The sequence below is a fragment of the Acomys russatus genome, chromosome 23, assembly GCF_903995435.1.
Source record: "Acomys russatus chromosome 23, mAcoRus1.1, whole genome shotgun sequence".
NCBI classification, from domain to species: domain Eukaryota; kingdom Metazoa; phylum Chordata; class Mammalia; order Rodentia; family Muridae; genus Acomys; species Acomys russatus.
Genome location: NC_067159.1, coordinates 1,343,245 through 1,368,527, shown reverse-complemented (window position 1 = coordinate 1,368,527; position 25,283 = coordinate 1,343,245). Strand labels below are relative to the sequence as shown.

Here is a 25,283-nt window from a genome sequence, read left to right as displayed (position 1 = left end):
AACTTTAGGCAAGCAAAAAACAGCAACAAAAGAGGTCTACAATTTTCATAGTATGAACAAAATACGCAGGACTCAGTGGCCGGTAAACAGCGACCGTCAAAGAAGATACTCCAGTGTGTGTTACTATACCAAAGTCTAGATTCTAACTCTTTAGAGCTAAAACATGGATTGCTAAAGTGCTTGAAATAAAAATTGTGATAGCTACATTATTTTTCGCAGGCCTAACTCAATGGTGTTGCTGGCTTCTGAAGGAGGCATACTGTCTCAGCTGCTTGTGTTTGTATTTCTGCACTGTGATCTAGGCGCCCAGAGTTATGACTTTCAGAGTTTCTTTGGTGTAGATGTCTGGCGTTGTCTTTGTTGGGTTGATGTTTTAGTTTTTGGCTGTACTGCCTACTTTGGGTCCTACTTAAATGTGGCAGCTGTGGAATCCTGGAGTTGGCCACATGTAGTGGCTGTGAGGTTCCAGGTAGGCAGCTATTCTCTGTAGGTTGGCCTGAGTCACATGGGACAGAGATGGGCTAGAAGGTAAGGCTCAAATAGACCATGAGGAAGAACCAGGGGATGCTGTGTCCACACCCAGAAGACTCCCAGGGGATGCTGTGTCCACACCCAGGAGACTCCCAGGGGATGCTGTGTCCACACCCAGGAGACTCCCAGGGGATGCCGTGTCTACACCCAGGAGACTCAGTCATTGAGTGAGAGAATCTAAGATTCAGTTTGCTTATTCAACCTCAAACCAAGTCATACAAAACCGAACCATCACACAAGTCAGTTAGTGTCAGGTGGGCTAACAGGGAATTACAAAACAGTGACATCTCTATGGCCCTCACTATTTGCATACTGCTGAGCCATCTGAAACAACTCAGTGCCCAGGCTCAGCCAGTTGTATTAAGTACATGAAATCAAAAGTGTTAGTTTTGCGGCCAGTAACACTCAGGATTTAGTAGTAAAAATTTCTACTAGGGTTGGAGTTTAAATTGAGGGGTTTTACTATATGTCTTATTAAACCCTGCATGTGGAGAAATTATAAACTTTCTTAATTGTTTTAACATTTGCTTGCTTATTGTGTATGTGCATGAGCATGTGTAAAGTCAGAGGCCATGTGCGGGAGTCCCTTCTCTCCCGATCCACCACCTAAGTTCTAAGGATTAAACTCAGGTTGTCAGATTGGTGGTAAGCAACTGAGCCAATCTGTTGGCCCAGTTCAGATACTTTGTTTTTTAACTTGCATTTGTAAGAAAACTTCTTACAGACAAATATAAAAATTTAAATTCCTTACATGTGATTGGAATAACTAGACTTGAAGACAATATTTCAGGAGAACTAGACCTCTAAATATATTATAGGAAAATGTTTGACAGAGATGTTTTTGTGCACATAAGTAGTCTTTGAATAACATACCTCACCTCAAACTACAATTCCTCCAACTGCAGCTTTCCAGGGATCTGGGTCTTTAACTTTGAGTTCTATATACTGTGCACTGAGTTAACTGCAAGACCACGGGCCACCATGACTTCATGAACAGTGCTGTGGTATGTGGCCATGCCTGGCCAGAGATGGATGTGACACATAGTTCCTGGAGACACACTTTTACCAGTTTTACAAACATTTCTCAGGAAGCTCAAGAACTACAGTTAGACATTAAAATAACCAGGTATGTGTCAATGTGCCAAACATTTCTAAATTTTGATACCATGAGGCATTTTAACAAAACAGACAATGAAGTTCAGCGTCACAATAACCAAGGAAGCTACTTGAGAGGGCAGTGCTGTGTCTTCACCCACAGTGGGTCAATCCTTCACCCATGGTGGTCTGGCCCGGGTGCTCAGCTCTGTAGAATGACTTCTACTTGTATCACTACATTTCTGGTTGCTAAAGTCAAACAAAATAAATTTTTTAGTCCTTATTTTATTTCACTAGTTGGTGGCACACACCCAAGGACAGACTCTGAGGGAAGGACCTGAAGAGAACAAGTTACATGGCCTCGCCTGTATGCAGAGGTCCTGATGAAACCCGTCAGTTCACATATTTATCTGAATGATTAAACCAGACCCTGGAGCCAAACTGTCTGGTTCAGATCTTGGCTCCGACCCCTTTTAGCTTTGTGACAACGTTTCATTCCTTTGTACCTCTGAGCAAGTCTCTTTCTTTGTAGCATGCTAGAAGCACACTTTAATAATCTGCTCTTATCTGGGACCTCTGGTCACCCCTTTCTGGAAAACCACTTGACACGGGTCTGTTCACTGCCCCTCTGATGGCTCATTCCATCTCCAAACTTCCAATCTAATCTGTGTCTTGCATTATGGTCAACTACAAATGTGCGAGCACCCTGTGGCGCAGCTCCAGCAGGGTCAACCCCTCAGCAGGGTAGGCAAATGCCAATCTCGTTCTCCTCCTCGCATCTCTGCTTATGCTGAACCAACTGTACCTTACTCTTAGTACACGCCTCTCACATGCCATCATCTGTCTAGAATGGATATTCTACTTCTCTAGAAACAAGTTAGCTGTCATTTATTGTGCCGTCACCAAGGTCACTTTCTACTTGGGATCCTGTTTGGTTGAGGACATGCTGTGCCTAGTCAGCTCTTCCTGCTACCAACTAAGAATACACACCAGAGGCCACGCCTCATTTTCTTTGTCCATCGCCCTGACTGTTCCCGCTCTTTTGTTCCATTGAGACGAGGTAGAATGCACAAAGAAGAGCACATGTGTACAAAAGTTAACTAGACAACAAAGCGTCACACCGAAGAGAACATTCTAGAAATATTTATTTCACTGCTGACCATTTGGTTACAGCATGCAACTCTCAAGGATGAGCTGCTACCCTCCATTCTTAGAGAAGCACCAAACAGTATGGTGCAGCTACTTAGGTTTTCAGCCTCCCAAAAGTGCTGTATTGCCAATATCATTATTTATAGGATAAGCCTTTTAGAGACTTAGAGCACTTATTTTCTATAAAAAGCCATTTTGTACTTCATGCAAAAAACTCTAATTGGCAGATTTATTTCCATAATAGAAGAACATTTACTCTAGATCTGTAATGTTAGGACCACAGTAAGCATCCTTACGGCCTTCTCAGAGGAAGGGCGACTGTTGTCCTCCACCAGGAGCAGGGCAGCAGTGATGCTCCCTGGGATTAGAAACTGCCTACTGAAGTCTTCCCAAAGATGTTAAGAAGTAAGAAGTTGGCTCATTTTCCAGTACAATTTAAAGAAATGTTTGCAGTATGTGCAGGAGTTTTAGGTTATAGTGTAGGCCCTTGTGATAATACTCAAAAGGCCTATTCTTCCCACTTATAAAACTCTACCTCAGAAGGTAAAAGGTGAAATTCCCATTATCCCTGAGCAAAAAAGGGAAAGAAGTCTAATGTACTTTCACTGGTTAACAGAAGTCACCTTGTTCATGAGTCATCTGCCTCTAGAACATTCTTGGAGAGTTTATATGAACCAAAACAGGAATGAGGGGGCTCTCAGAGATGCTCTCCATAATGAATGTGAGTATCTGTGTTTGAATAGCTGATTTGCAAAAACGGTACATTTAACTAACTACACTGCTGGGAATATCACATTTTGAAATCTGGGAATATTCTGGTTGGATATTTATAGGACAGGAGACTAAGAATTTAAGCCAATTATGTTGTAAAAAAAAAAAAAAATCGAGAAAAGGGAGAATATAGAGGAGGAAGTGGCAGTAAGGGGCAGGGTAGAGCTGGAGTTCTGAGCCGGGCCTTTCTTCTCACGAAGCAGGGCTCTGACTACCTGTGCTACGTTCATGCCACAGCGACCAAACACTCCAAAATAATGATGTCCTAAGAGAATGAAAGAGGAAATGAGGAGGCAGGGGGACTTCTGTAATCTCGAGGCCAGCATGGTCTACATGAGTTCCAGACAGCTGAGGCTAGACACCCTGTCTCAACAGAACAAAAAATAAAACAATAAAAACAAACAAACAAAAAGGAACGACAGAAAAATTTCATCCTTTTAGTCAAGCAATACTATATAATTTCAAGGCATATTAATGTAATTGATTTAACCCAAAGCAACTGTGCAATAAGCAAAATATAAAAGGAAAATAACAACGGTTAACTTCCTCCAGTGGCAACACACAGGATGTGTGCGCCAAAGCAGTTACCCTTCACATACTCCGAGTCTTACTTGCAAGTCAGTCACAAATGTCACCAATCAAGGAATGTCGATTACAGTTAAGACTCCCCAAAGGGCCACCTTCTTTAAAGGAATTTCAGGTTGTTGCTAGCATGGTTGGCTATCTTAAATCTCACTGACAGCTCCATCAGAGAGAGAGAGAGAGAGAGAGAGAGAGAGAGAGAGAGACTGCCCCAGTTCTGCTGTCTTACAAATGTACTGGGAGGGAAAGAAACAAAACAAACAACCTAATGTTCCCTAATACATATGGCTTAGCACCCAGAGAAAGCCTCTCCCCCCAGAGAGACTTCCACATGGGCCAAGCTTCCTTAAACAAGGCGCCAGCTTTCATTTTCAGGACAGGTCTTTCTTGCAAGGTCTTGAGAGGCAGAAGTTCCACTTGGATTCTAATGCACAGCCCTGTGAGTTCAGGTTCCTGAAAACACACACCCGCCAGGGTCTAGGTTCTCCCTTCCCAGTGACTAGGCTCACTACCTCACAGCCACCAAAACCGCACATACACTATCAGCATGATGAAGAACACGGCCACCGCCGCGAGCTTGGCGTAAGTGGAACGCATGTTCAGGTACTTCGCATCCTGGCGGTATTTCTTAGATAGACTGGACAAATTGTTAGCCTTTGAATCCAATGCTGAAGAGAGAAAAAAGGAAAACATTGATTAGATCCCTGAAGTATTGTATAAAAACATTAAGGCATAAAAATAATCAAAATGACTGGCAGAATAAACAAACCATGAATCTTAAATATTAATAATATTTGCATTATCAAAATGTGAGCAGGTACACTGGCTGTTGTCGTGTGGCGGCTTCAGCTATGATAAGCGCCTGGTGAGTGCTAGCGGAACTCTTCTTCTCTCTGTTTCTATTCTGGGTGGTGCTCAGGGCCCAGAAGACCCTGAGCATGCAGAGCTGAATGGCCAGCATTACCTGATGACTGGGCCTTTTCTGGCTTTCAGATTGACTTATTTTTATTTCTCTATATATGGGTGTGCATGTGTGCATGTGATGCCCTGGAAGTTAGAAGGCAGCTCTGGAGTTAGCGTTACAGACACTGTGAGCCACCAGATGTAGGTGCTGGGAAACACACTTGGGTCCTCTGCGAGAGCAACAAGCATTCTTCACCTATGAGCCATATCTCTGTCCTTAAAGATTATCTTTATATGGTAAGTGGTCTAAACCACATGTAAGATAAGTCTAGGATAATCAAAAACATTCAGCTAATCAGACACTGAGTATAAAGTTATACTTCCATGGTGATTGCTAATTCCAAGATTCTTCTGAGTAAAGATTATTACTAAATCAAGGTTATCATTTGTAGTATTTCAACACACATACAAAGGTTAAGCTGTGATTAAAATACAGCAACAGGTTCCTAAAAAAAACCAAAACCCCACAAGTATCTAGCAAATTAAGTCTTAAGCATTTCAACAAAGACTGCTCCCAACATTTATAATGCCACTGTCTTCTTATATATTTTAACTACGAAAACAAATGAATCCTTTCTCCCCACTTTTTTCTTTTTAGTTTTCAGAGACAGTGTTTCTCTGTGTAGCGCTAGCTGTCCTGGAGACATAAATTATTCTAATGCAACTTTTCATTGCTTCAAAGTTTTGGCAGTCTGTTTCCTAGTCCTACTTTGTTCCTGGGACACTGCTTTCTGGTGGAGTGTGGTGGTACATGCTATAATCCCAGCGGAATGGAGACGTGGGGACCCTGAGTCTAAGGCCAGCCACTGCAGCTTAGTGGAACCGTCTCAAAGGAAAGAAGAAAAAGACGATGCTTTGGAGCATTGGGAGTTACTTAACAGACTGGTTTTGATTTAGAAATATCGTATTACTCAATATAAGTGCAACAGTCACTGAACTGGCAATTGGTGGTAGGAGTAAGGAAAATCTGGTCACCGAAGCATCCCGAAAGAAAAGTAACCATGATGGTGCTCAAGGGTCTCTCTGGTTAGTCTGCCAGAAGCTATCTCAACTGGCCGGGGATCTTTTTCTCCCATTTTAAGTTTTGAATATTAAACAAAGTAATGAATTTTATTATTACCTTTTTAGCTATATGCATCATTATACTTTTCTATATTTCAACTTCCTCTCTCCCTGCCCTCATCTCCCCAGCCCCGTCAGTGCCCGTTCTGTTTTGCCATCACAGGAATTCCATTAACTCCTTTCTCCTCTTCTCCCCCTACTCTCACAGCCCTCCCTACCGTCATTATCACGAGAGCAAACATTTGGTACTTGTCTTTCTGAGTATGGCTCACATTGTTTAACACAATGATGTCCAGATAGACAGAAATTTTTAACTAATGTGTTTACTGCTGTATCTTGAGTACCCAGATCAGTGCACACAGTCAGTGCTCAAAGAACATTTGTCAGAACCTTTCTCTCGAGAAGCCTGGAGCCACATCACCAGTGCATACTCCCCCACAGGAAATCTCTAACTCTCTTAACATCCTTGCAAAATCTGTACCAAAATCATTTCTTAATAAATTACAACTTTACTAAAAACAATTGCTGAATGACTCTATGTTTGTCCAGAATGGGCAAAGCAACAATTACAAGGGCATATGGAATAAACAATTATTTGTTAGGGTACTGTTGTGAGCTCAGGTTAGTCTTGAACTTGCAATCCTCCCACTAGGCTTCTAAGTACTGCCAGCTATGGGGAGCACCAATAAGTAATATTTAAGAGAACCCCTATGTAAGAGCATTTTGAAACACAAGTGTATAAAGACAAGGTTCTCCTTAGAGTCATGTGGCAACTGCCTACAACACAGCAGGACCATGTGATGTGCTAGAGGACACCCACCAGTTTTGTCTTTGTGGAATCTGCACCTTGGCAGGGGGTGACACCTTTGAATAAAGAAATACAACTCACCACTTACTAGACAACAACAACAACAAAAAGATAATTTCAGCTTGCTGAAATGCACGAGACTTACTCTAGTGCATTACATTACATGCAAAGTGGATGAGCTATAAAACAAGCATTTAGAAAGAGAAGTGGGCTGAGAAGAGCAATGTTACAAAAGGAAACACTGTTTAAAGATGCTGATATCTTTACGGTCCTGAGATTATGCTTTATTTAGGTATGTTTTCCCTTTTACTTAAAATGACTTCTTTCGGAAACCATTTCCTGCCAGTTTTTTTCTACTCCTTCTATGTACATTACTGCTCCAGCCCCCCACCCACCCGCCCACCCGCATAGCCACTTGAAATTACCAGCAACAAAGGAAGACAAGGACCCCAGGGACCAGTGGGTTCTGCTGCATACTGCCATTAGCATTATGCTTTGGGTGAGCCACATAATAGTTCCAGATCTCTATTTTTTCATCTGTAAAACCTGTCAGATCTGTCCATTTCACATAAAGACCAAGTAAGCGTCCTGGTATATAAGTGAAACACTGCCCCACAGACCCGTGTGTTTGAATGCTTGCTCCCATGGCTAGTGGTGCCACTTGGGACTGTAGCTTCTCAGAGACGAGACCTAGCTGCACGAAGGGGGGTCTGATAGCCCCCAAGGTTTCATTCCCTACCCTACCCCAGCTGTACACTCCCTACCACCATGTAGCCCTCAAACTGTGACCCCAAACAAATCCTTCCTCCCCTAGTTGCTTTGTCAAGTGTTTGGCACAGCAAGGAAAAAAGTAACAATCTAAGATGGCACTGAAAACTTCCACAGTAGATTGCCTACAATAAGTAAGCACTCCAGAGATGTTCAGTCCCTCTCACTCTGTATTTAAGATTCTCTGGGATAGTTTCCTAACTCCCCAAGCAGGCAAATCTACTATAAGACACAAGTGCATGCTCCTGTCAGTCAGTGTACCTGTCAGTCCTGCAGCACACAAGAGCCCTAAGAAAATTTTTTTGTTAGTCTACTTTATCTCAGGTAGAAACTCTAAGCCTATAATAATAACGGTGCACACACTCAAAATTTGGTGTTTAATGAGTATGAACCTGTGTGTTGTGGTAACTGAGGACTAATGGCCTAAAGGTTGAATTCTGCATTGCACAGCAAGGCAAGCTCCTTGCTAATGAATATGCAGCAAAGTTGAATTAAAAATATTTATTCTGAAAAAAAATATTTATTCTGAAATCTATCTGCAACCATTATGATGAGAAACATAGAAGTATGTGAAACATAGAAAACTCAAAAATCTGTCTTCAAAGAGCCTAGGGCTGTGGGCATGGCTTAGTTCACAAGAAACTACCATTCGGACATGACGAATTGGGTTCAGCTCCATCTTTCACAAGCAGGAGCCCAGGTGGCACTGTATGTCTGTATGCCCACACTATGGAGCAGGGACCGCCAGATTCCTGCCAGGAGTTCCTGGGCCAGCCTAGATGAATCAAGAAGCTCCAGGTTCAGTGGGAGAGCCTGACTTAAAATAAAATGAAGAGCAGCAGAGACAGACACCAAACACCAACCTCTGGCCTCCACACACCCAAGCCAGACACACAACTGCACATACACACACTCACAAGACATGCAAATACCACACACACAAATGAGGAACTTACATATCCATACCCAATGTTCAAATAACATCACATATATTTTAATCTAATTTTATCTAGCTATCCATAATTTAAAATTACTCTAGATAATTCAATCACTATCACTAAAAAACTTTCTACTTCATTTTACATACTGACTTAATTTACTTTAAACATGTTTATATAAGCTAGGTGTAGTAAGACACACCTGTAATGCCAGCATTTAGGAGGCAGAAGCAAATGGATCCAGGAAAAGTCAGGGCTACACAGTAACAAAGACCCTGCCTCAGGGGCTGGAGATAGCTCAGTGGTGAAGAGCACCTGCTGCTCTTGCATAGGACATAGGTTCAGTTCCCAGCATCCACGTGACAGCTTACAACTATTCATAACTCCAGTTCCAGGGAATCCAATGCCCTCTTCTGATCTCTATGAGCGTGCACACATGCACACATGTGATGTACATGCATGCATACATATATGCAAACAAAAACTATAAGCAATAAAATGACTCTAAAAACTTTTTAGAAGATCATCTCAAAAACACAAAGCAAACAAAACAACATATTTAGATATTTATATTAAATGTAGATTTATATAAAGTATACATTGAAGACATGTTAGTAACAACTCTATTATTTAAAGTATCTGATATAGGCTTAGTGGATAAAGTGTTTGCCACACATACATGAGGATCTGAGTTCAAATCTCCAGAATCCACTTAAAGAAAAGACACAAAGAGAACTCCCAGAAGCTGATAGGCCAGCTAGTCTGGCATTGCAAAGACAAGAGACACTGTCTTGTGGTGTGGTGGCACATGCTTTTAGTTCTAGAACTCAGGAGGGAAAGGCAGGAGGATTTCTGTGAGTTCAAGGCGAGTCTGATTTATATATGAGTTCCAGAGCTACCTAGAGAGACTGTCTGGATTTACACACACACACACACACACACACACACACACACACACACACACACACACACATTGTTGTACTCTTCTACATATATCCATAGAAAGTATGCACACATAATCATACACATATATGTAATAAAACATACACATACACACAAAAGAGTTTTTAAAATCTGGCAAATATATTAATAAACAGGCCTGAGGAGACAGCTCAGACAGTGAACGCTTGCGAGGCAAGGACCTGAGTTTGAGCTCCAGGAACTGACATAAAGTCAGCAAGGGAGGCACATGCCTGTAACTGCAGCACTGGCTGTCAGGCAGGTGGATCCCGTGGTCAGTCAGCCTAGCATGACAGGGACAGACAGCCTCAGGACACCAAGGTGAATGGCAGCTGAGGACCTTGCTTCCATATTCATGTGCACACACCTGGCAGAGACAGCGCCTGTAAACTTGAATGACATGTATTTGCAGCTTCCTCATTTTCCATGTATAGAGGACAATACGTTTCAGACAACAGACACTCAACCATCTGAATACAAGAAGCTGAGAGCAGACCAGATCTTCTTTTTTTTTTCTTCAGATCTTCTTTTATAGTCTCAGATTTAAATGCTTCTCAGAAGAGGAATGCCTTGATGAAAACGGCATTTCATAACCCTGACCTAGAAGCAGTAACGCGTCCCAGAGAGACATGTAGGATGTAGCACATCCTTGGCAACAGCCTCATCCATCTTAATTTCCTCAACTTGTACAAATGTATCTGGGTTCCATTTGCTTAATTTTGTAAATTCTTAGAAACAGTAAGTGCTTTACCCTGTCCCAGTACAGAGAACCTCGTCGCACAAGGCAGTGCCCACCACACTGGCAGCGCTGGCCTGTAGCCCACCCCTGGTAAGGCCCGGCCACAGTCTGACAAGCTGCTCTCTACATGGCTTCAGGTACCTGACAGTGCTTCTCCCCGCTGTAAGACTTCTTCGATATTGGCCACCATGATCCTCTGCACGTCTTGCAGTTCAGTGTTGATGGAGCCTAGGTTTCTCCGAGCACGGCTGTCGATGTAGAGCTTCTTGGTTTTCTGAATGAAGGTATCTGGAATGGTGACAAGAGCCGTTAACCCCTTCCTGCCCACCAAGCCACTGGAGGAGGTAAGCAGCGCCCGGGTCAGCCAGTCTGTGGTCCTGAGCTTACTCCTACATCTGACATCTGCCTGCGGCTGGCTCTGACCTCTTCATCTATAAAATGTTAAGATGAGCATTCAGGAGAACTGTTCCTTGGACACCCCTGAGCCTGAGACACTTATTATCAGAATCCTTCGCAATATTAAGAACCATTCTAGTAAACTTCCACTGAAAACAGAAGTTTCACACTGTACTTGGGTTGTGTTACTTAATTCTACACAACCCTAAAACAACACTGGCATTAGGACTTAGGGATCAGTGTGGACTTTCCAAACTTACCCCATGCTTCAACTTCAAACCAAAGGTGACAGAAAGCTTCCAAAAATCCCAAACAGACCTGCAGCCTCATTCATCTGTAGCCTACACCTGCACTTCCCAAAACTGTAGGAATGACCTACTATCAGAAATGTTTCAACCTTTGCCAAGACAATCTAGTGCTGTGTGCAGATGGCTTTCATCCGGGCTCTGCTCTTCTGCACTTTGGGAAGGTGACCTGTATGGAGCCATCAGTGGGCTCTTGACCAGGATCTGGGGTTTCTAGTTAGGATCCAGACATGAAGGAAGGCCAGCAGTAGCAAGAGTAGGCAGTGTGGTCCAGGTGCTTCCTCCCACCCTCGCTCTCCTGAGGACTCACTGTGCAATAACAGAGTCCCTCCACTAACAGCTTCTGCCCCTCTCAAGCTGGTGTCCCCTAAATGCTCCCTTTTTCAGTTCAGAAACTGCTCCCTCCCTTCCCTCTTCAGCCCGAGGTGGGAACCCACTGTTTACGGCCCCAAGTCGCCAGTCACCTCACAGTCCATTCCTGTTTTTCTCTCTTGAAGCTAATTTGGACGAGCCATCTATTTCCTTTGTGACCTTGATACACTTGTCTTATTATTCACTTGGATTTACTAGACGTACTATTCAGAAAAATAACATTTCAAAAACTATACATCATATAAATTAGCACTTGGCCAATTATTTTTCTATTACTGTAAAGCAAGATGACGTCCTGTCTGACAAACTTGAAGACTTTAGAAGCTCTAAGGCATAAAAATGTTTCTTTTGACTACAGATTCGGCAATGTTCTGCCTGCTCTCCCTTCCTATGCTTACCGTGCACAGGCCGTTTCCTTTGACCTACAGACAGCACAATCTTTACAGGTCTGGCTGGTGCTGAACCTTCCCATAATTCCTGTACAAATACAGACACTCATGCTTGCTACTTCCGCATGCGGCAAACAGGGTTTTCAAATACCATATGTTTTCTAATTGGAAGTTCTTATTCTACTGGAAATTAAAAAAAAAGAAAGAAAGAAAAGAAAGAAAGAAAGAAAGAAAGAAAGAAAGAAAGAAAGAAAAGGATGATCATGGCAGGCGGTGGTGGCGCACACCTTTAATCCCAGCACTCGGGAGGCAGAGGCAGATGGATTGCTGTGAGTTCGAGGCCAGCCTGGTCTACAAAGCAAGTCCAGGATGGCCAAGGCTACACAGAGAAACCCTGTCTCGAAAACAAAACAAAACAAAAACAACAAGTAAAAAAAGATCATCATTTTCCCTGATTTCCAAATTCTGATTTCCATAAAATTAATATTACTATGTGTCTGTAGACCAGAGGAAAAGAACTCAGATATTACAAGGTAGTCAAATAGACTATCATGTAGAATTTCTGTTATAAACTAAACAACAAAACGGAACACATTCTACAGGGAAAAGCACAAGACTAGAGGAATTCACTGGTAGGAAGTAAGCCTTCTACATTAAAAAAGACAAAAGGGTAAAGCAGAAGGGAACAAATCAGAACTTTTCCTAGACAAATTGCAGAGGGGGCATATCAATATTATAGCATTGTGTCAGAGTTTCCCCATAACGTTTACCCCCTTAGCAGAGAAACCCAGGGTCGACTCTTACCAAACTCGATGAAGGAGTAGGGCCTAGACACAGTGGGCACCTTCTTCCCATGCTGCTCATCAAACTCCGAGTGCAAGTCCTCTAGGTAGGCGAAGGCCAGCTTCTTAGGGAAGGCGGCTTCACACAAAACCAGATAGCACACCCCCTGCTCAATGATATAGCTGGGGGAACAAGGCAAGAAAAAGTTACCTGTGAAGGTCTAGCGCTTCGCGTTGAGGCCGACCTTCAGTACTACATCACCTTCTGAAACATCAGAAAGCTCATTTCAGATCACAAACTGTCAGAACCAAGAAAGCAGCCATCTTCCCATATTAAGTACACATCCAAAAGAATGAGGTTGGCAGGACGGCCAGCACTTAAGAACACTTACTGCTCTTGCAGAGGTCTGAGCTCATTCCCAGCGTCCACGTGGTGGCCCACGCCAGCTGTAAGTCCAGTTCCAGAGGATTTGAACCCTTCTTCTGACTTCTGTGGGCACCAGGCATGCATGCAGTGTATACACACATACACACACACACACACACACACACACACACACACACGTATGTACGCACATGTACATGCACACACACAGGCAAAACATTTATATATTCATATCTAAGAGGTTGTTTTTTAAAGCTATAGGTGTGATGACTCCATTCATCCCCTGACCCTGTATAGCAAACATATTAGTGTACAAATATTAAAGTTCTTCCAGCCAGAACATAAAATAGAACTAAAATTTTATGGAGAAAAAAGCTGGAAGTTAAATGAGATAGTTACTGGCACAGAAAAAGCACCTCAAAGAATTCTAATCAATTGGAAATCATTCATCAGTGGAACTGACTCCTATTTGCAACACTGAGCTCTCTGGCATTCTGGGAAGGAACTTTGTAACTATGGGATATTCTTGGGGAAAAGTCAAGCTATAAGAGTTTTTCAAACATTTTAGCCACAGTATTTGTTCTCAAGACAAACTTTCTTTGTGTAGTCCTGACTGCCTTGGAACTTGCTCTGTAGACCAGTCTGGCCTTGAATTCACAGAACTCCACCTGCCTCTGCCTCCTAAGTGCTGGGATTAAAGGTGTCTGTCACCACACCCAGACAGCCATAGCACTCTTTAGTCCAACAAAACAAATTCTAATAGAGCTTATATGTGCAGTAGACAAAATCGGAGGTTGTTTGGCTTAGGTGGTTGAAAAGCACAAAGTGGAACACAAAATTGCACCCCTGTCTTCTGTTCCTGATTCTGGAAGCATCCTAGAGCCCCTGAAAGGAAAATCTAAAGACTTACACCCTCCTCCAGGCAGAGTAATGTTTAATAACATTGCTGCCCCACCACTTGCTTGAGCACCTGGATTAACTGATCTCCTTGACTTTAATCTGCATGTCATTTAGTATGCTGGTTTCATTCCCAGGGAAGTAAACAGGACTCACTGCCCTACTTGAAATTACAGAGACACACAATACCAGTAAAATAAAATTACACTCTGGTATACTGTTATAGATTTCGGATGAGATGTTAAGTCATACTTCATCATATAGTCAAATGGCACAGGCTCTAACAAACCATGTCTTACACACCTGCCTATGCTGTCACTTGTCACCGTGGGCTCTTACATACCTGCCTATGCTGTCACTTGTTACCGTGGGCTCTTACATACCTGGAGAAATTCCACTCGTTCTTATATGTTCACGCTCTGTCATTTCTTTTCTCTATGAAACTTTTATGTTCCCTTTTCTTCTAGTCCCTTTATTCAAACATCCAAATAGGAATTTATTGCTTTCTTCAAAGCACCTAATTTGTATTTCTTGTTCTAAAGTTCAGATTAAAAAAAAAAAAACAACTTTTATCTGCATTTATTTTATACTGAATGTATTCCTGTGCCATCCGTTTTTGTTTCTTCAGTTTCTTCTGGGATGTCTTTTTTTTTTTTCCTGTGCCACCTCCTCCTCTGGCTTTGGAACAATCTGGTCCTTTCCAGTGAGGATCATCTCAGGCAGGAGGAGCTCATGCGCGGGTTAATGTGGCCCTGGGCTCTGTAAGTGCCTTGTTCACCTGGATGTGTTCAATGACCAGGGAATCTACATCTAACCCTTACGTTCAGCATTTTTCAGCGTGTGCAGCAACAATTCAGCACTCTCTCTCTCTCCCTTGGCCACCGACCCTGAGTCCAGGCCCACTGTCTGGCCGGCTGCACCTCCCAGCCCCACCATTATACTGCCTGAATGGCACACGTTGCTTCTTTAAAGTGGCATCTTTCAGATACTTAGTAGCTTTTCGGATATGCATACCCTTGGTGGCCTGGGCAGTTTCCCAGGTGTTCTTAAAGTGAACATGAAGATTGGAATCACTTGGTTTGCATGATTTTGTAGGGTTTTCTGGATAAAGTGAGTAGCAAACCATCTTCGCAGGTCACCTCTGGCCGTAAAGCTCAGATGGTGACCCCATACGGCACTGTGTAGCTGAATGTGGTAACTGGAAAGAGTGTCAAACAACACTAGAATGCTTCTGAAGGAGTAGCAGGGTTTTATAATGATGCACAGTGCTTGTCTGAGTGTGTGGTCCTGTCAGGAACAGTACCGGCTCCCTGGGAGGGATAGGCATTCACAACGAAAACATCAAGACTGGCAAAGAATAGGCCTTTACTAGCTCTTCAGTAGAAAAACCAAAGATTGCGAAATCCTACAGGAATCAGAATATTTCTTCCCAGGTCTACAGGATCTCTGCTAGGTCTTTTGTTCTCTATCCCATTGTGGAGCTACACAGTCATTCCACAGTATCTGCAGATTACTTCCAGGATGCCCAGAGTTACTAAAATTGGAAAATGCCTAAGTCCCTTATCTGAGGTGGAACATTATCTGCATAAAACCCATGTGTATCTTTTTGTAGACTTCAAATCATCTGAAACAGCTAATAGAATAGAAATGCCTTGTAAATAGCTATTATATTGTTTAGGAAATAATGTTAAATAAATAAAACATTTGTACCCCACATCTGTTTCGTACAGATATAATTTTCTCAGTGCATGGTCCTTGGCTACACACATAGCTTCCACAGAGGCAGAATCTGTGGACCAGAAAAGTAACTGTATCATAATATTAAACTGATGCTTATGCAGTCATTTGGTACCCTAGGCTGGTCTCAACTTGTGCGCTTAAGGCTCCTGCTTTAGCCTCCAGAACAGCCCAGACTACAGGTGCATGCTATCTCATAGGCAAAATGACCACACTTTTTGGAGTTTAAAGTGTCTATGAAAGTGTGGTAGGCATTATATAGGATGCCTTGGAACCTTATAGGATGAGGTGTCTACTACTCCCCTTTTTTTTTTTTTTTTTCAGACAGGGTTTCCCTGTGTAGCCCTGGCTGTCCTACTATTTCCTTTGTAAAGCAAGTTTGTTTTGGATAAGCTGACATTTGTCTTACAATGCTTGCTTACTGCCTGTTTGGTTTCTAGTAAAGCAAGCAGTCCCTCCTTGTCCTGACAGACCTTACCACCTGAGTTGCTGACATGAGACGAAGGTTACTTGGTTGATCCATTTTTATGTGGCTGTGATCTTCCTGTAATATCTTTCCTTCCAAACCTTTGTTTTTTAAAGACTCAACATGGCATGTATTATTTCACACCAATTATCTGTAGATAATTCAAAGTCCAATAAAGTTCCTATGGAGGAAATGTTGACTGTCAGTGTGACAGGATGTGGCATCCCCAGGACAACCTCTGGCACATCTCTGAGGGAGTTTCTGCCCTAGTTAGCTGAGGTAGAAGATCGAGCATAAATGTCAGCACTGTGTAGCCTGACCTCGGGACTGACGCGGTGAGCTGGGCACCAGCGCTCCTCTCTGATCTTGACTACGGGGACAACAGGACCAGGGGCCTTAAGTCCTTCCCACTCTGCTGCTCCAATGGACTATACCCTTGCATACAAAACCAAACCCTTCTGCTCTTAATTTGCTTCAGTAAGGTATTTGGGCACAGCACTGAGAAAAGCCACACAGTTCCCTCCATCCCTCTTGGCTGTGTGCACTGCCCATAATCATGGAGTGGCTGGGGCTGTCGCTTAGGGGCGGAATACTTGCCTAGCATGCACGAAGGCACTGGGTTCAATGCCCAGTAACGAAAACTAAACACAGACCCACCACTTCTAGAGCCACTGACTTAGATGTTTTTAAACATTGCCTATTCCCTATGAATCAAGCAAGATGCTAAGCATGTATGTAAAGTTCTTGAGTTGAGAAATCCTCTGAAGAGAAAACTGTGGCTTGGAGATGCTCTGCCAGTTGGTCTGTATCACTGCTAGTAAGCCTCTGAGCAAGAGTAATAGGCTATTGTGTCTGGCTCCAAGAGGCTCCTCAAGTATGACCTTACATATTAGTATATGATAGGTATAGAATTCGTTAGACACAAGTTAACAACTTAAATTAGTGCAAGCATGTTAAATAAATAAATAACTCAGTTTTCTAGAAATAGAGGCAGAAAAAGTGCTTCCATGAAGAGACTGTACTTTTAAAACTATTTTTTCATTTAAGAAACTATTATTCTGGACTGGGGAGATCGCTAAGTCAGTAAACTATATGCCTACAAGCCTCAGGTTTAATCCCTAGATTTTTATTTTTATTTTTTAAAGTACCAGGTATGGTGACACACACTTACAATCTCAGCACTGGAGAAGGAGACAGGCAGATCCCTGGGGCTCACTGGGCAGCTAGCCTAGCCTAACTGGGAGTTCCAGGCCAGTGAGAGAGACTGTTGTGAAAAAAAAAAAAAAGAGAAAGGTGGGTGGAGCCTGAGGATGACGCCCAAGGCTGTCCTCTGGCATACACGTGCACACAAAGCATCACACAAGGAAACAGCACTGTAGAATTACGTATATGTTCATTTATTTTTAAATGCACAATTAAAGATAGAGTATAAGGGCATATGTATATGAGTTGAGGTAACCACAAAGGCTACAAGAGGGCATCATCAGATGCCCCGAGCTAGAAATTCAGGTGGTTGTGAGCCACTTGATACGGGTGCTGGGAACTGAATGTGGGTCCTCTACACAAAGAGTAGTGCTCTTAGCCGCTGAGCCATCTTCCTGGTCCCTGCTGTTATATTCTTATAAGGTGTTATATCGCTATGTTTCATACTTGAATTATCACAAAAATCAGAGCTATACTCACTGAAAAGTCATGGCTCCTGCTTCCAAGGTACATCTGGTAGGGGACTGTTCATTCAATTTTCGGAAGAGTTGCTTAGCCTGACTCTGGTACTGCTGAAGGTCTCGGCCTGACTGAAAGAAGATAACTTCATTGAAGAACTCAACAATACACACAAAGCTGTATTGGTTCAAAGCATCATGACGTCACAAGAATACTATGTGAGGTCCTTCATTTAGCACTCAGTAAGGTTCATTTCAAGGAAGAAAAATGTCTTACTTTTAGAACAAATGAGAAAATCCAACTTCTAGTTTTTCCAAGATCCCAGTGTTCTTTTTACTGTGCGGTCAGTACCCTCCTGCTCACCTGTTTCCCTCACAGTTACTGGCAGGAAGCTGTACATCCCGCGTCACACTCTGGAGAAAGTTCCGAGAACCAAAGACTGAGTATCAACAGACTCTTCCACAAAGGTGGAAAAGCACTGAAGGAAACCATGTGTGCGTGTCTGTGAATGACAACTCCATGAACACTACTACCACTACAGCTAGGCAAAGAGCGCCAACTGCCTTTTATTACAGGATTCCATGTGGGTCTCCAGGTTAGGCAGCAAATTTGAATAAAGAGGGATATGCAAAAATATTAGCACTCACGTGGTGCAGTTAGTATTTCTCTGAACGGTTTGTTAAGAAGAAAAGGAGGGTACACTGTGGTCGCACACTGTGAAAGGATAAACGGCACACCTTACTGACCTACCAGATCCTAGGAGCAAGGCAGTGGGTGAAGAACGAGAAGCAGATGTCCTTTGTCAGTTTACCCTCTTCCTGGGAGGGAGGAGGACTTTCTGCTAGCTGTGGTCTCAGGTCACTACTGTCCAGATCTGAAAGCTCATGGTGAAAGAGCAGAGCCTTTGGATGACGGTCAGCTATGATGATGGGGCGCTAATAGTTGAGGTGGATGTCCCCGTATGGAATCCCAGAAGGCTAGTTTGGCCCCTGTACTATATAAAGACCCACAGAGTTGCTGTCTATGAAGGAGAAGCAGACACCAAAGCTCCTAGCTTTATCATCTTCTCAGTGCCTAGACTGAAGAGAAATGTGTTTTGTTGGTTTTAAGTAGCCCAGCTTATGCAAACTGCCATGTGGCAGTATTTATTTTGTATTGAAAGACAGACTAGCCTTGCTCTGGCAGATATCTCATAACACTGAAATAAAAGTGTTCATATTAGTTCTTGCAGAGTCTGGGTCCTAGGTTACCTTTGAGGGAGCACGCCATGAAATATTAAGCTTCTAGGCAGGATGCTACTGAGCTAACAGTACAAACAAGGAGGCAGTTATAATATGGCAGGTCTGCAAAGGTACAAGCACAGAAAGATGGTAAAATGAAATGGCAACATAAATGAGGTAATAAATAAGCGTAAGATAGACAAGAGTCAGGCAGAGCCCGCTCAATGCATTAGCTGTGGGTTCATCTTGCTTAGCACTACTGCTACGGCAATGATCTGTTATCTGCTGTAATGCTAGTCTTTTGGAAAATGCTTCTGTATTAGTGTGTGTATGCATGTGGATAATGTATCAATTCACACATTAAACAGTACCGTATAATAACACGATACTGGCATTATCATAGTAGGCAGCAGGCATGCATGCATCCATCTATGACCGGTCAGCCAGCACAAGTTAGTAAATATTTTCACATGCTTTCAGTGAGTATATATTTTCCTATGTGAACAGTATTTCCCAATCTGTTGGCTTCACCTAGCCATTATGTGGCATGAAGAGACCTAAAGCCACAACGGCACATGCAAGGGATGGAACCAATGCTGGAAGTGTTATAAATAACATAGATCAACACATATGATTTTCAACCTGGCCTGACATTGGAATCATCTAGGGATCTTAAAACACAACAACAACAACCAAAAAAACTTATGCACAGTCTTCATTCCTAAATCAATAAAACAACAATCTTTTTTCAATTGCTAAAGGCAGATGAAAACCTTAAAAGCACAGCTGAAGAAAATAGTGGCAAAAATACGCAACCCACAAACATGAGCAAAATCACAATCTTGCTAACCAAATAAAAATTAGTGCATATCTCCCAACTTTATTAGACATAATGTAAATATTACTACAACGATAAGAAATAACAGCTGGAAGCATGCTACAATTACAAAATTTGTTTAAAAAAAAATCCAAAGCAAGCAATGTGGTACCCCGGGGGCAAATCTACACAGAGATTACAGTATGGCAACAAACACTAATGCTGAAACATTTCATTATGAGACAATTCAGCATGTACAACTGTTAAAAAAAAAAAAAAAGAAACGTCAGTCTTACAGTGAAAGCCATTATTTAATTTTATATACACACACACAGGGAGTGGCAGAGGAAAAGGGGGACAGGAAGACTATGAGAATATCTGAGTAAAGATTAGAGGAAATAAACATCATCGGTATCTTGGTTATATAAGTCACTAAGCTTTCTAAATAAGCATGGATTAATTCTATTGTATAAAAATTATTCATCCCTTCCTGTTTATCACATCTTTGTACAAAGAATGCTACATGCAATTTCTGTTTGTAAATTTAAACACAGGTTAGAATTTGGAAAAACACCTTAAAAATAAAGTTAATGTTCGTTTTCTGTCAGGGAGTATTCTGAACACTTTACATAATTCAACTCATTTAATTATCATAATTACTCTAGGATGTGTTTAGAATTATTAGGCCAATATTATATTTTAGAAACCAAATTTTGCCAAGATCCTCTGGGGCTGTCGGGGGAAGAGCTAAGATTTGACCTAGATAATCTGAGCGCACAGCCCTTGTTCAAAGCACTGTGACATTCCATGATTACAACTGTTTCAACAGTAGACCTACCTTCTAGACAATGTCTTATCAATCATGCAGTTCACAGGAAACATGCACGGAGCTGACTGAGATCCCACAAAAACAACAGAGGCAGAGCTTTACAAACAGAAGTAGCTTGCTGTCAATGTCAAGGTCACAAAGGGCTCACCATCAGCTAGTGTAGCTGAGAATACCGAGGTGCCCTGACTGTGCTCTCTGTTTCATGTAGAAGTCAAACCTCCGCTCTACCTACACGATCTATTAGTAACCCAGTAAGGAAGAGAACGCAATTAGCTGGGTGTGCCACAAGCAAATAAGTGTATCCACTAGCACGTTGAGGATCTCCTAGGATCGGCTCTGCGATACAAAAGGTACAAGGCAGTGACGTGCACCAGAACCGCAGGGCTTTCCCCATCTCGCCTAGACCTAGCACTACCACATACGATCTTTTACCTTTCTAAGATTGTTTCCATTTTGGTTTTGTTTTTACAAACCAATGAGTCTATCAGATTTCCTTACTAAGCATCAGTGAGAGGTTAGGGTGACCCCTAAACTGCTGCACAACATCCAAGTTCCCCCCCACTATGGCCATCGTGGGTTAGGGCCTCATGAAGGAGCATCAGAGGCCCCTCTCCACTATCTTCCACGTCCTACGTCAGGGTTGCCAAAGATCACTAGCACTTTCCAAGAGTGTTTAGCTAAGTCTTATCATTTATAAATCCTTAATAAACTCAGCCGGTCAAAGGCCAGTTGACCAAGAACCAAGAGCCAGTCACTTTCCTCTACAGGCAATTACGGTAAATGCCCTGAACCAATGAGGAACCAATGAGGGGAGTGAGGCAGCTCCACTGCACAGCAGGTCACTTGTTTTACTGGAGCTCCCCACTGCCACCCTGGTTACCTTTTCCAACTCTGAACTGTCCTTCCAGAACTAGTGTCAAGTTAAAGCACATACAGTAATTGTGAAGTAGAAAAAAAAAAAAAAAAAAAAAGGTAGACAGAAGAAACTGCACACATCCTAAAAGGAAGAAAGAGTGGAAGGATAGGACTATCAGTCAGAGAGGCTGGGTTGTGAAGAAACCATCTCTCTGCCCACCCTAAGCCTAAATTTCTAGGTAAGCACACAGTCACCACTGCATAAAACACTCGTGAATGTTACTCTCCACTGTCGTATCTGAATAACCAGTCCTCTGCAGCAATAAGGCAGTTAAGAACTTAAAGGGACTGGCACCTGGTAAATACTTAAAAATAACCTAAGCCGTATCAATACAAATAATTAAAAGTACACAAATTAGAGGACTTAATAGAAGCCTATTTGGTCAAGATAATCTATGTCTTCAGTTATCTCTGAGTTGGGTGTGGCGGTATACACTGTAACGCTGGCAGTCAAAAGGCTAAGGCAGTTCAAGGCAAGCTCCAACACCATAGAACCTGTGCCAATTTTTTAAAAAGTTATTATTACATTAGTGGGAAGTGGTTGAGAAGGCTTAAACAAGGCAGTGCAGAACAATGCTTAGGAGCTAAGCTTCTGGTCTAGAGCCAAACTGATACTGATTAAAAAAAAAAAACAAAAAACAGTAGCTTTAATAAAATACTCATCACTGTAACCAGCAATTCTCAACCAGGACTCATTTTGTCTATAAAGGGACTTTTGGAAACGTCTAGAAATTGTTCAAGTTGTTAGAACAACAGGACAGGGAATGTGCTGCTCCCTTTTAGGAGTTTAAGGATAGACACTCTACAAGGCACAGGACAGTCTCTCACAACAAAGAATTATCCAGCCCCAAATATCAACAGTGCTGGGTAAAAACAGACCAACTCCCAAAGCAAACCAACAAAAATAACAACAAGCCCATGACACAGTCCACACTCCCTACTTGTTAGCTGTGTGGTTTAGGCAAGTGGCCTATTCTCTGTAAGCCTCCACGCTTCTTTCTCTAGAAGGGTGAAAAAGAACACACACTCTAACATGGATGGCATAAGGACTAAAGAAACGCTGCACTTAGCAGACTCAGGACAGTGCTGCTGTGTGCCCGGCACACTCTATAACGTTCTGTATAACAATATGGTGGTTAAAAAAAAAAGTCTAAGATTGATGCCTTTGCAGACATTAGGTCTAGAAAGATGTATTTAAAATCAAAATTACTAAAGGAAAATGATGGAATCACAATCACAAACACACACACACACACACAAATTCTGTGGAGTTTCTCATCAATTAAACAAACTCATTTTGGGAGATCAGTAACAAACACCAAGTTTAAAATTAAGAAACAATCAACATTTTCCAGGAAATTATCAAAGCAGAGAGTAAGGGCCCAATAATATTAAATAGCATTTCAAATCCACTTTGATCCACCTCTCCTCCACAAGATTTCAATGCAGCTGACCAGATTTTGCCCCCTCTGCCCCACTGCTACCCACCATGGGAAAAATATTCCTCAAAGTAAGTGTTCTCCAAGACTCTCCTCCCAACCTCCTTTGTTCAGATCATATTCTTGGGCTCATCTGAACAATATACTTTATTAGCGCAGGTGAGAATCGGGCATAACTGTGAACGTAGGCACCATACCGAACCTTGACAACTTTGTAATTGGCAAGATTACCTCACCCACTTTCAAAAGATGTCATCAAGCTAGGTCAAGGATCAGGTGCTACAGGAAAACTAGGTGAAGAAATGAGGGGTTGATCTTCCCCACACTTCTCAGCCAGCAGGCTTAATAGCAGCCGAAAATAAAAGTCCTGAAGTTTAAGAAAGTCCCTAAAAAGTCACCGCAAACTGGGTGATAACAATTAGACAACAAGATACCCTTTCTCCAGAGCTTTCGACTAACGAGGAACAGGTTACACCAAACTCTAACTCCTTGGACAAAGACTTCTTCTCACCGATAGTCTCTCCACTAGCAACCGGTTCAAGAGTCGCGGGGGAGGGTGTGTGGGGGGGAGGGTGTGTGTGTGTGTGTGCAACCGGTTCAAGAGTCGCGGGGGAGGGTGTGTGTGTGTGCCTGCGCGGTCGCCAGGGGACGGGGGTGTGTGTGTGTGTGTGTGTGTGTGTGTGTGTGTGTGTGTGTGTGTGGTGTGTGTGTGTGTGTGTGTGTGTGTGTGTGTGTGTGTGTGTTGTGGTGTGTGTGTGTGTGTGTGTGTGTGTGTGTGTGTGTGTGTGTGTGTGTGTGTGTGTGTGTGTGTGTGTGTGTGTGTGTGTGTGTGTGTGTGTGTGTGTACCTGCGCGGTCGCCAGGGTCTTAGCTGGGGAGCAGGGCGAGCTCGAAGGGACTGGCGGGCTCGGGGTTCTGGCAGCAGCTTACCTGCTCGTCCTCCTGCATCGAAGCGGCCAGCGGAAGCCCGTCCGCCACGCGGGCGATCATCGTCAGCAGCACCATCTTCCCTGGCTGTGGAGACCCGCCGCCTCAGTCACTGCCCTCCCTTCTTCTCTCGCGGTGGCCAGTTACACCTCCCGCTGAGCTCCGCAACAGCTAGCTGCTGGCGTCTCCGCTTCCCGCTGAGGTGGCCGGAAACGGCTCCAGAGCGTTCCACTACCGGTCCCTCCAACTGGCTTCCCAGGAGAACTACAACCGCCGGGACTTTAGTTCCGCCGTCTTTCCTCCTCCTTCCTCTGATTGAGTCCTGCCCACTTTTGTGGAGTTCTGCTACCTACTTCACTAAATGGTATCTCTTGAAGAGGAGTGGCACCCAAGCCGAAAAGGCCTAGAAAGGTGACAGTGAGCGAACTTTTAGATGAACAGAGCGTGAAACAACTCGAGCCATATATTTTCAGATTTAATTTATTTTTTTTCTTTTTTTTACAGAAAATTTTACGTATAATATTTTATAATCTGTGTATGTCTCGGCAGAGATTTTTTTTTTTTTTTTTTTTTAAGATTTTCTGGCTTAAGTGTTTAAACTGTCGCAAGGTTCTTAAACAGTTTGTAGCGAGGGATCCAAATAGGAGCTGGAGAGATGGTTCAAAGGAACTGGCTGCTCTTTCAGTTCTTCTTTCAGCGCCCACATAATGGGTCACAACTATCTGTAACTTCGGTTAAAGGGGCTCTGACACGCTCTTCTGGCCACTACAGCCTCTGTATGCACGTGGTGCACAGACAAAAGTGGAGGTAAAACACCCACACATATGAAAAAAAATTTAAGAGATTAACGTGTGTGTGTGTGTGTGTGTGTGTGTGTGTGTGTGTGCAGGACTCAAGGATTACATAGGTCATTCAGCCTCTGTAGCTCTCAGATGCCTCTGTCATGGTATGGAAAAGTGTAATCTTCCCAGGTTTTCTAATGATTTCCTTTCTCATTTGCTTTTGAGGCATATTCTCTCAGTGTGCACATAGGAGCTCAGGCTGACCTAGAACTCCCCTATGCTGTCTTCGTATTTACAATCATAGTTTGTTTTAGGTTGCCACATGCTGGAATTACACGTGTGACCCACCACCCCTGGCTTCTGATGTGGTCTGTCTTTTACCTATAGATATAGGTTAAATAACACATGCTTTTGGTATCATCTAAATTACCTTCTGCAATTATTCTGAATTACTCATGAGGCTTTTGAGTTAAGACTCAATGGAACCTTATGATTGAGTCCGTAATGAAAGATGAAGAAGTGAAGTAGATAAGAGAAAGAATCTAACGGTGCTATTAATGGAGACACGTGGAGCAGAAAGCAATTTTGGAGTGTATAA

General features: G+C 42.8%; 1 protein-coding gene across 1 annotated transcript; it reads right to left on the bottom strand.

Annotated features, from left to right (window-relative positions):
• Positions 1-3,721: 3,721 nt before the first annotated feature.
• Positions 3,722-24,133, bottom strand: Sec22b (SEC22 homolog B, vesicle trafficking protein). Its single transcript, XM_051166017.1, has 5 exons — positions 23,907-24,133; positions 17,779-17,888; positions 12,633-12,793; positions 10,508-10,654; positions 3,722-4,796 (listed from the first exon to the last, which is right to left on the bottom strand). Exons 1-5 carry the CDS (start codon positions 23,979-23,981, stop codon positions 4,642-4,644), a joined length of 648 nt encoding a protein of 215 aa, XP_051021974.1. The 5' UTR covers positions 23,982-24,133; the 3' UTR covers positions 3,722-4,641.
• Between the last annotated feature and the right edge of the window lie 1,150 nt (positions 24,134-25,283).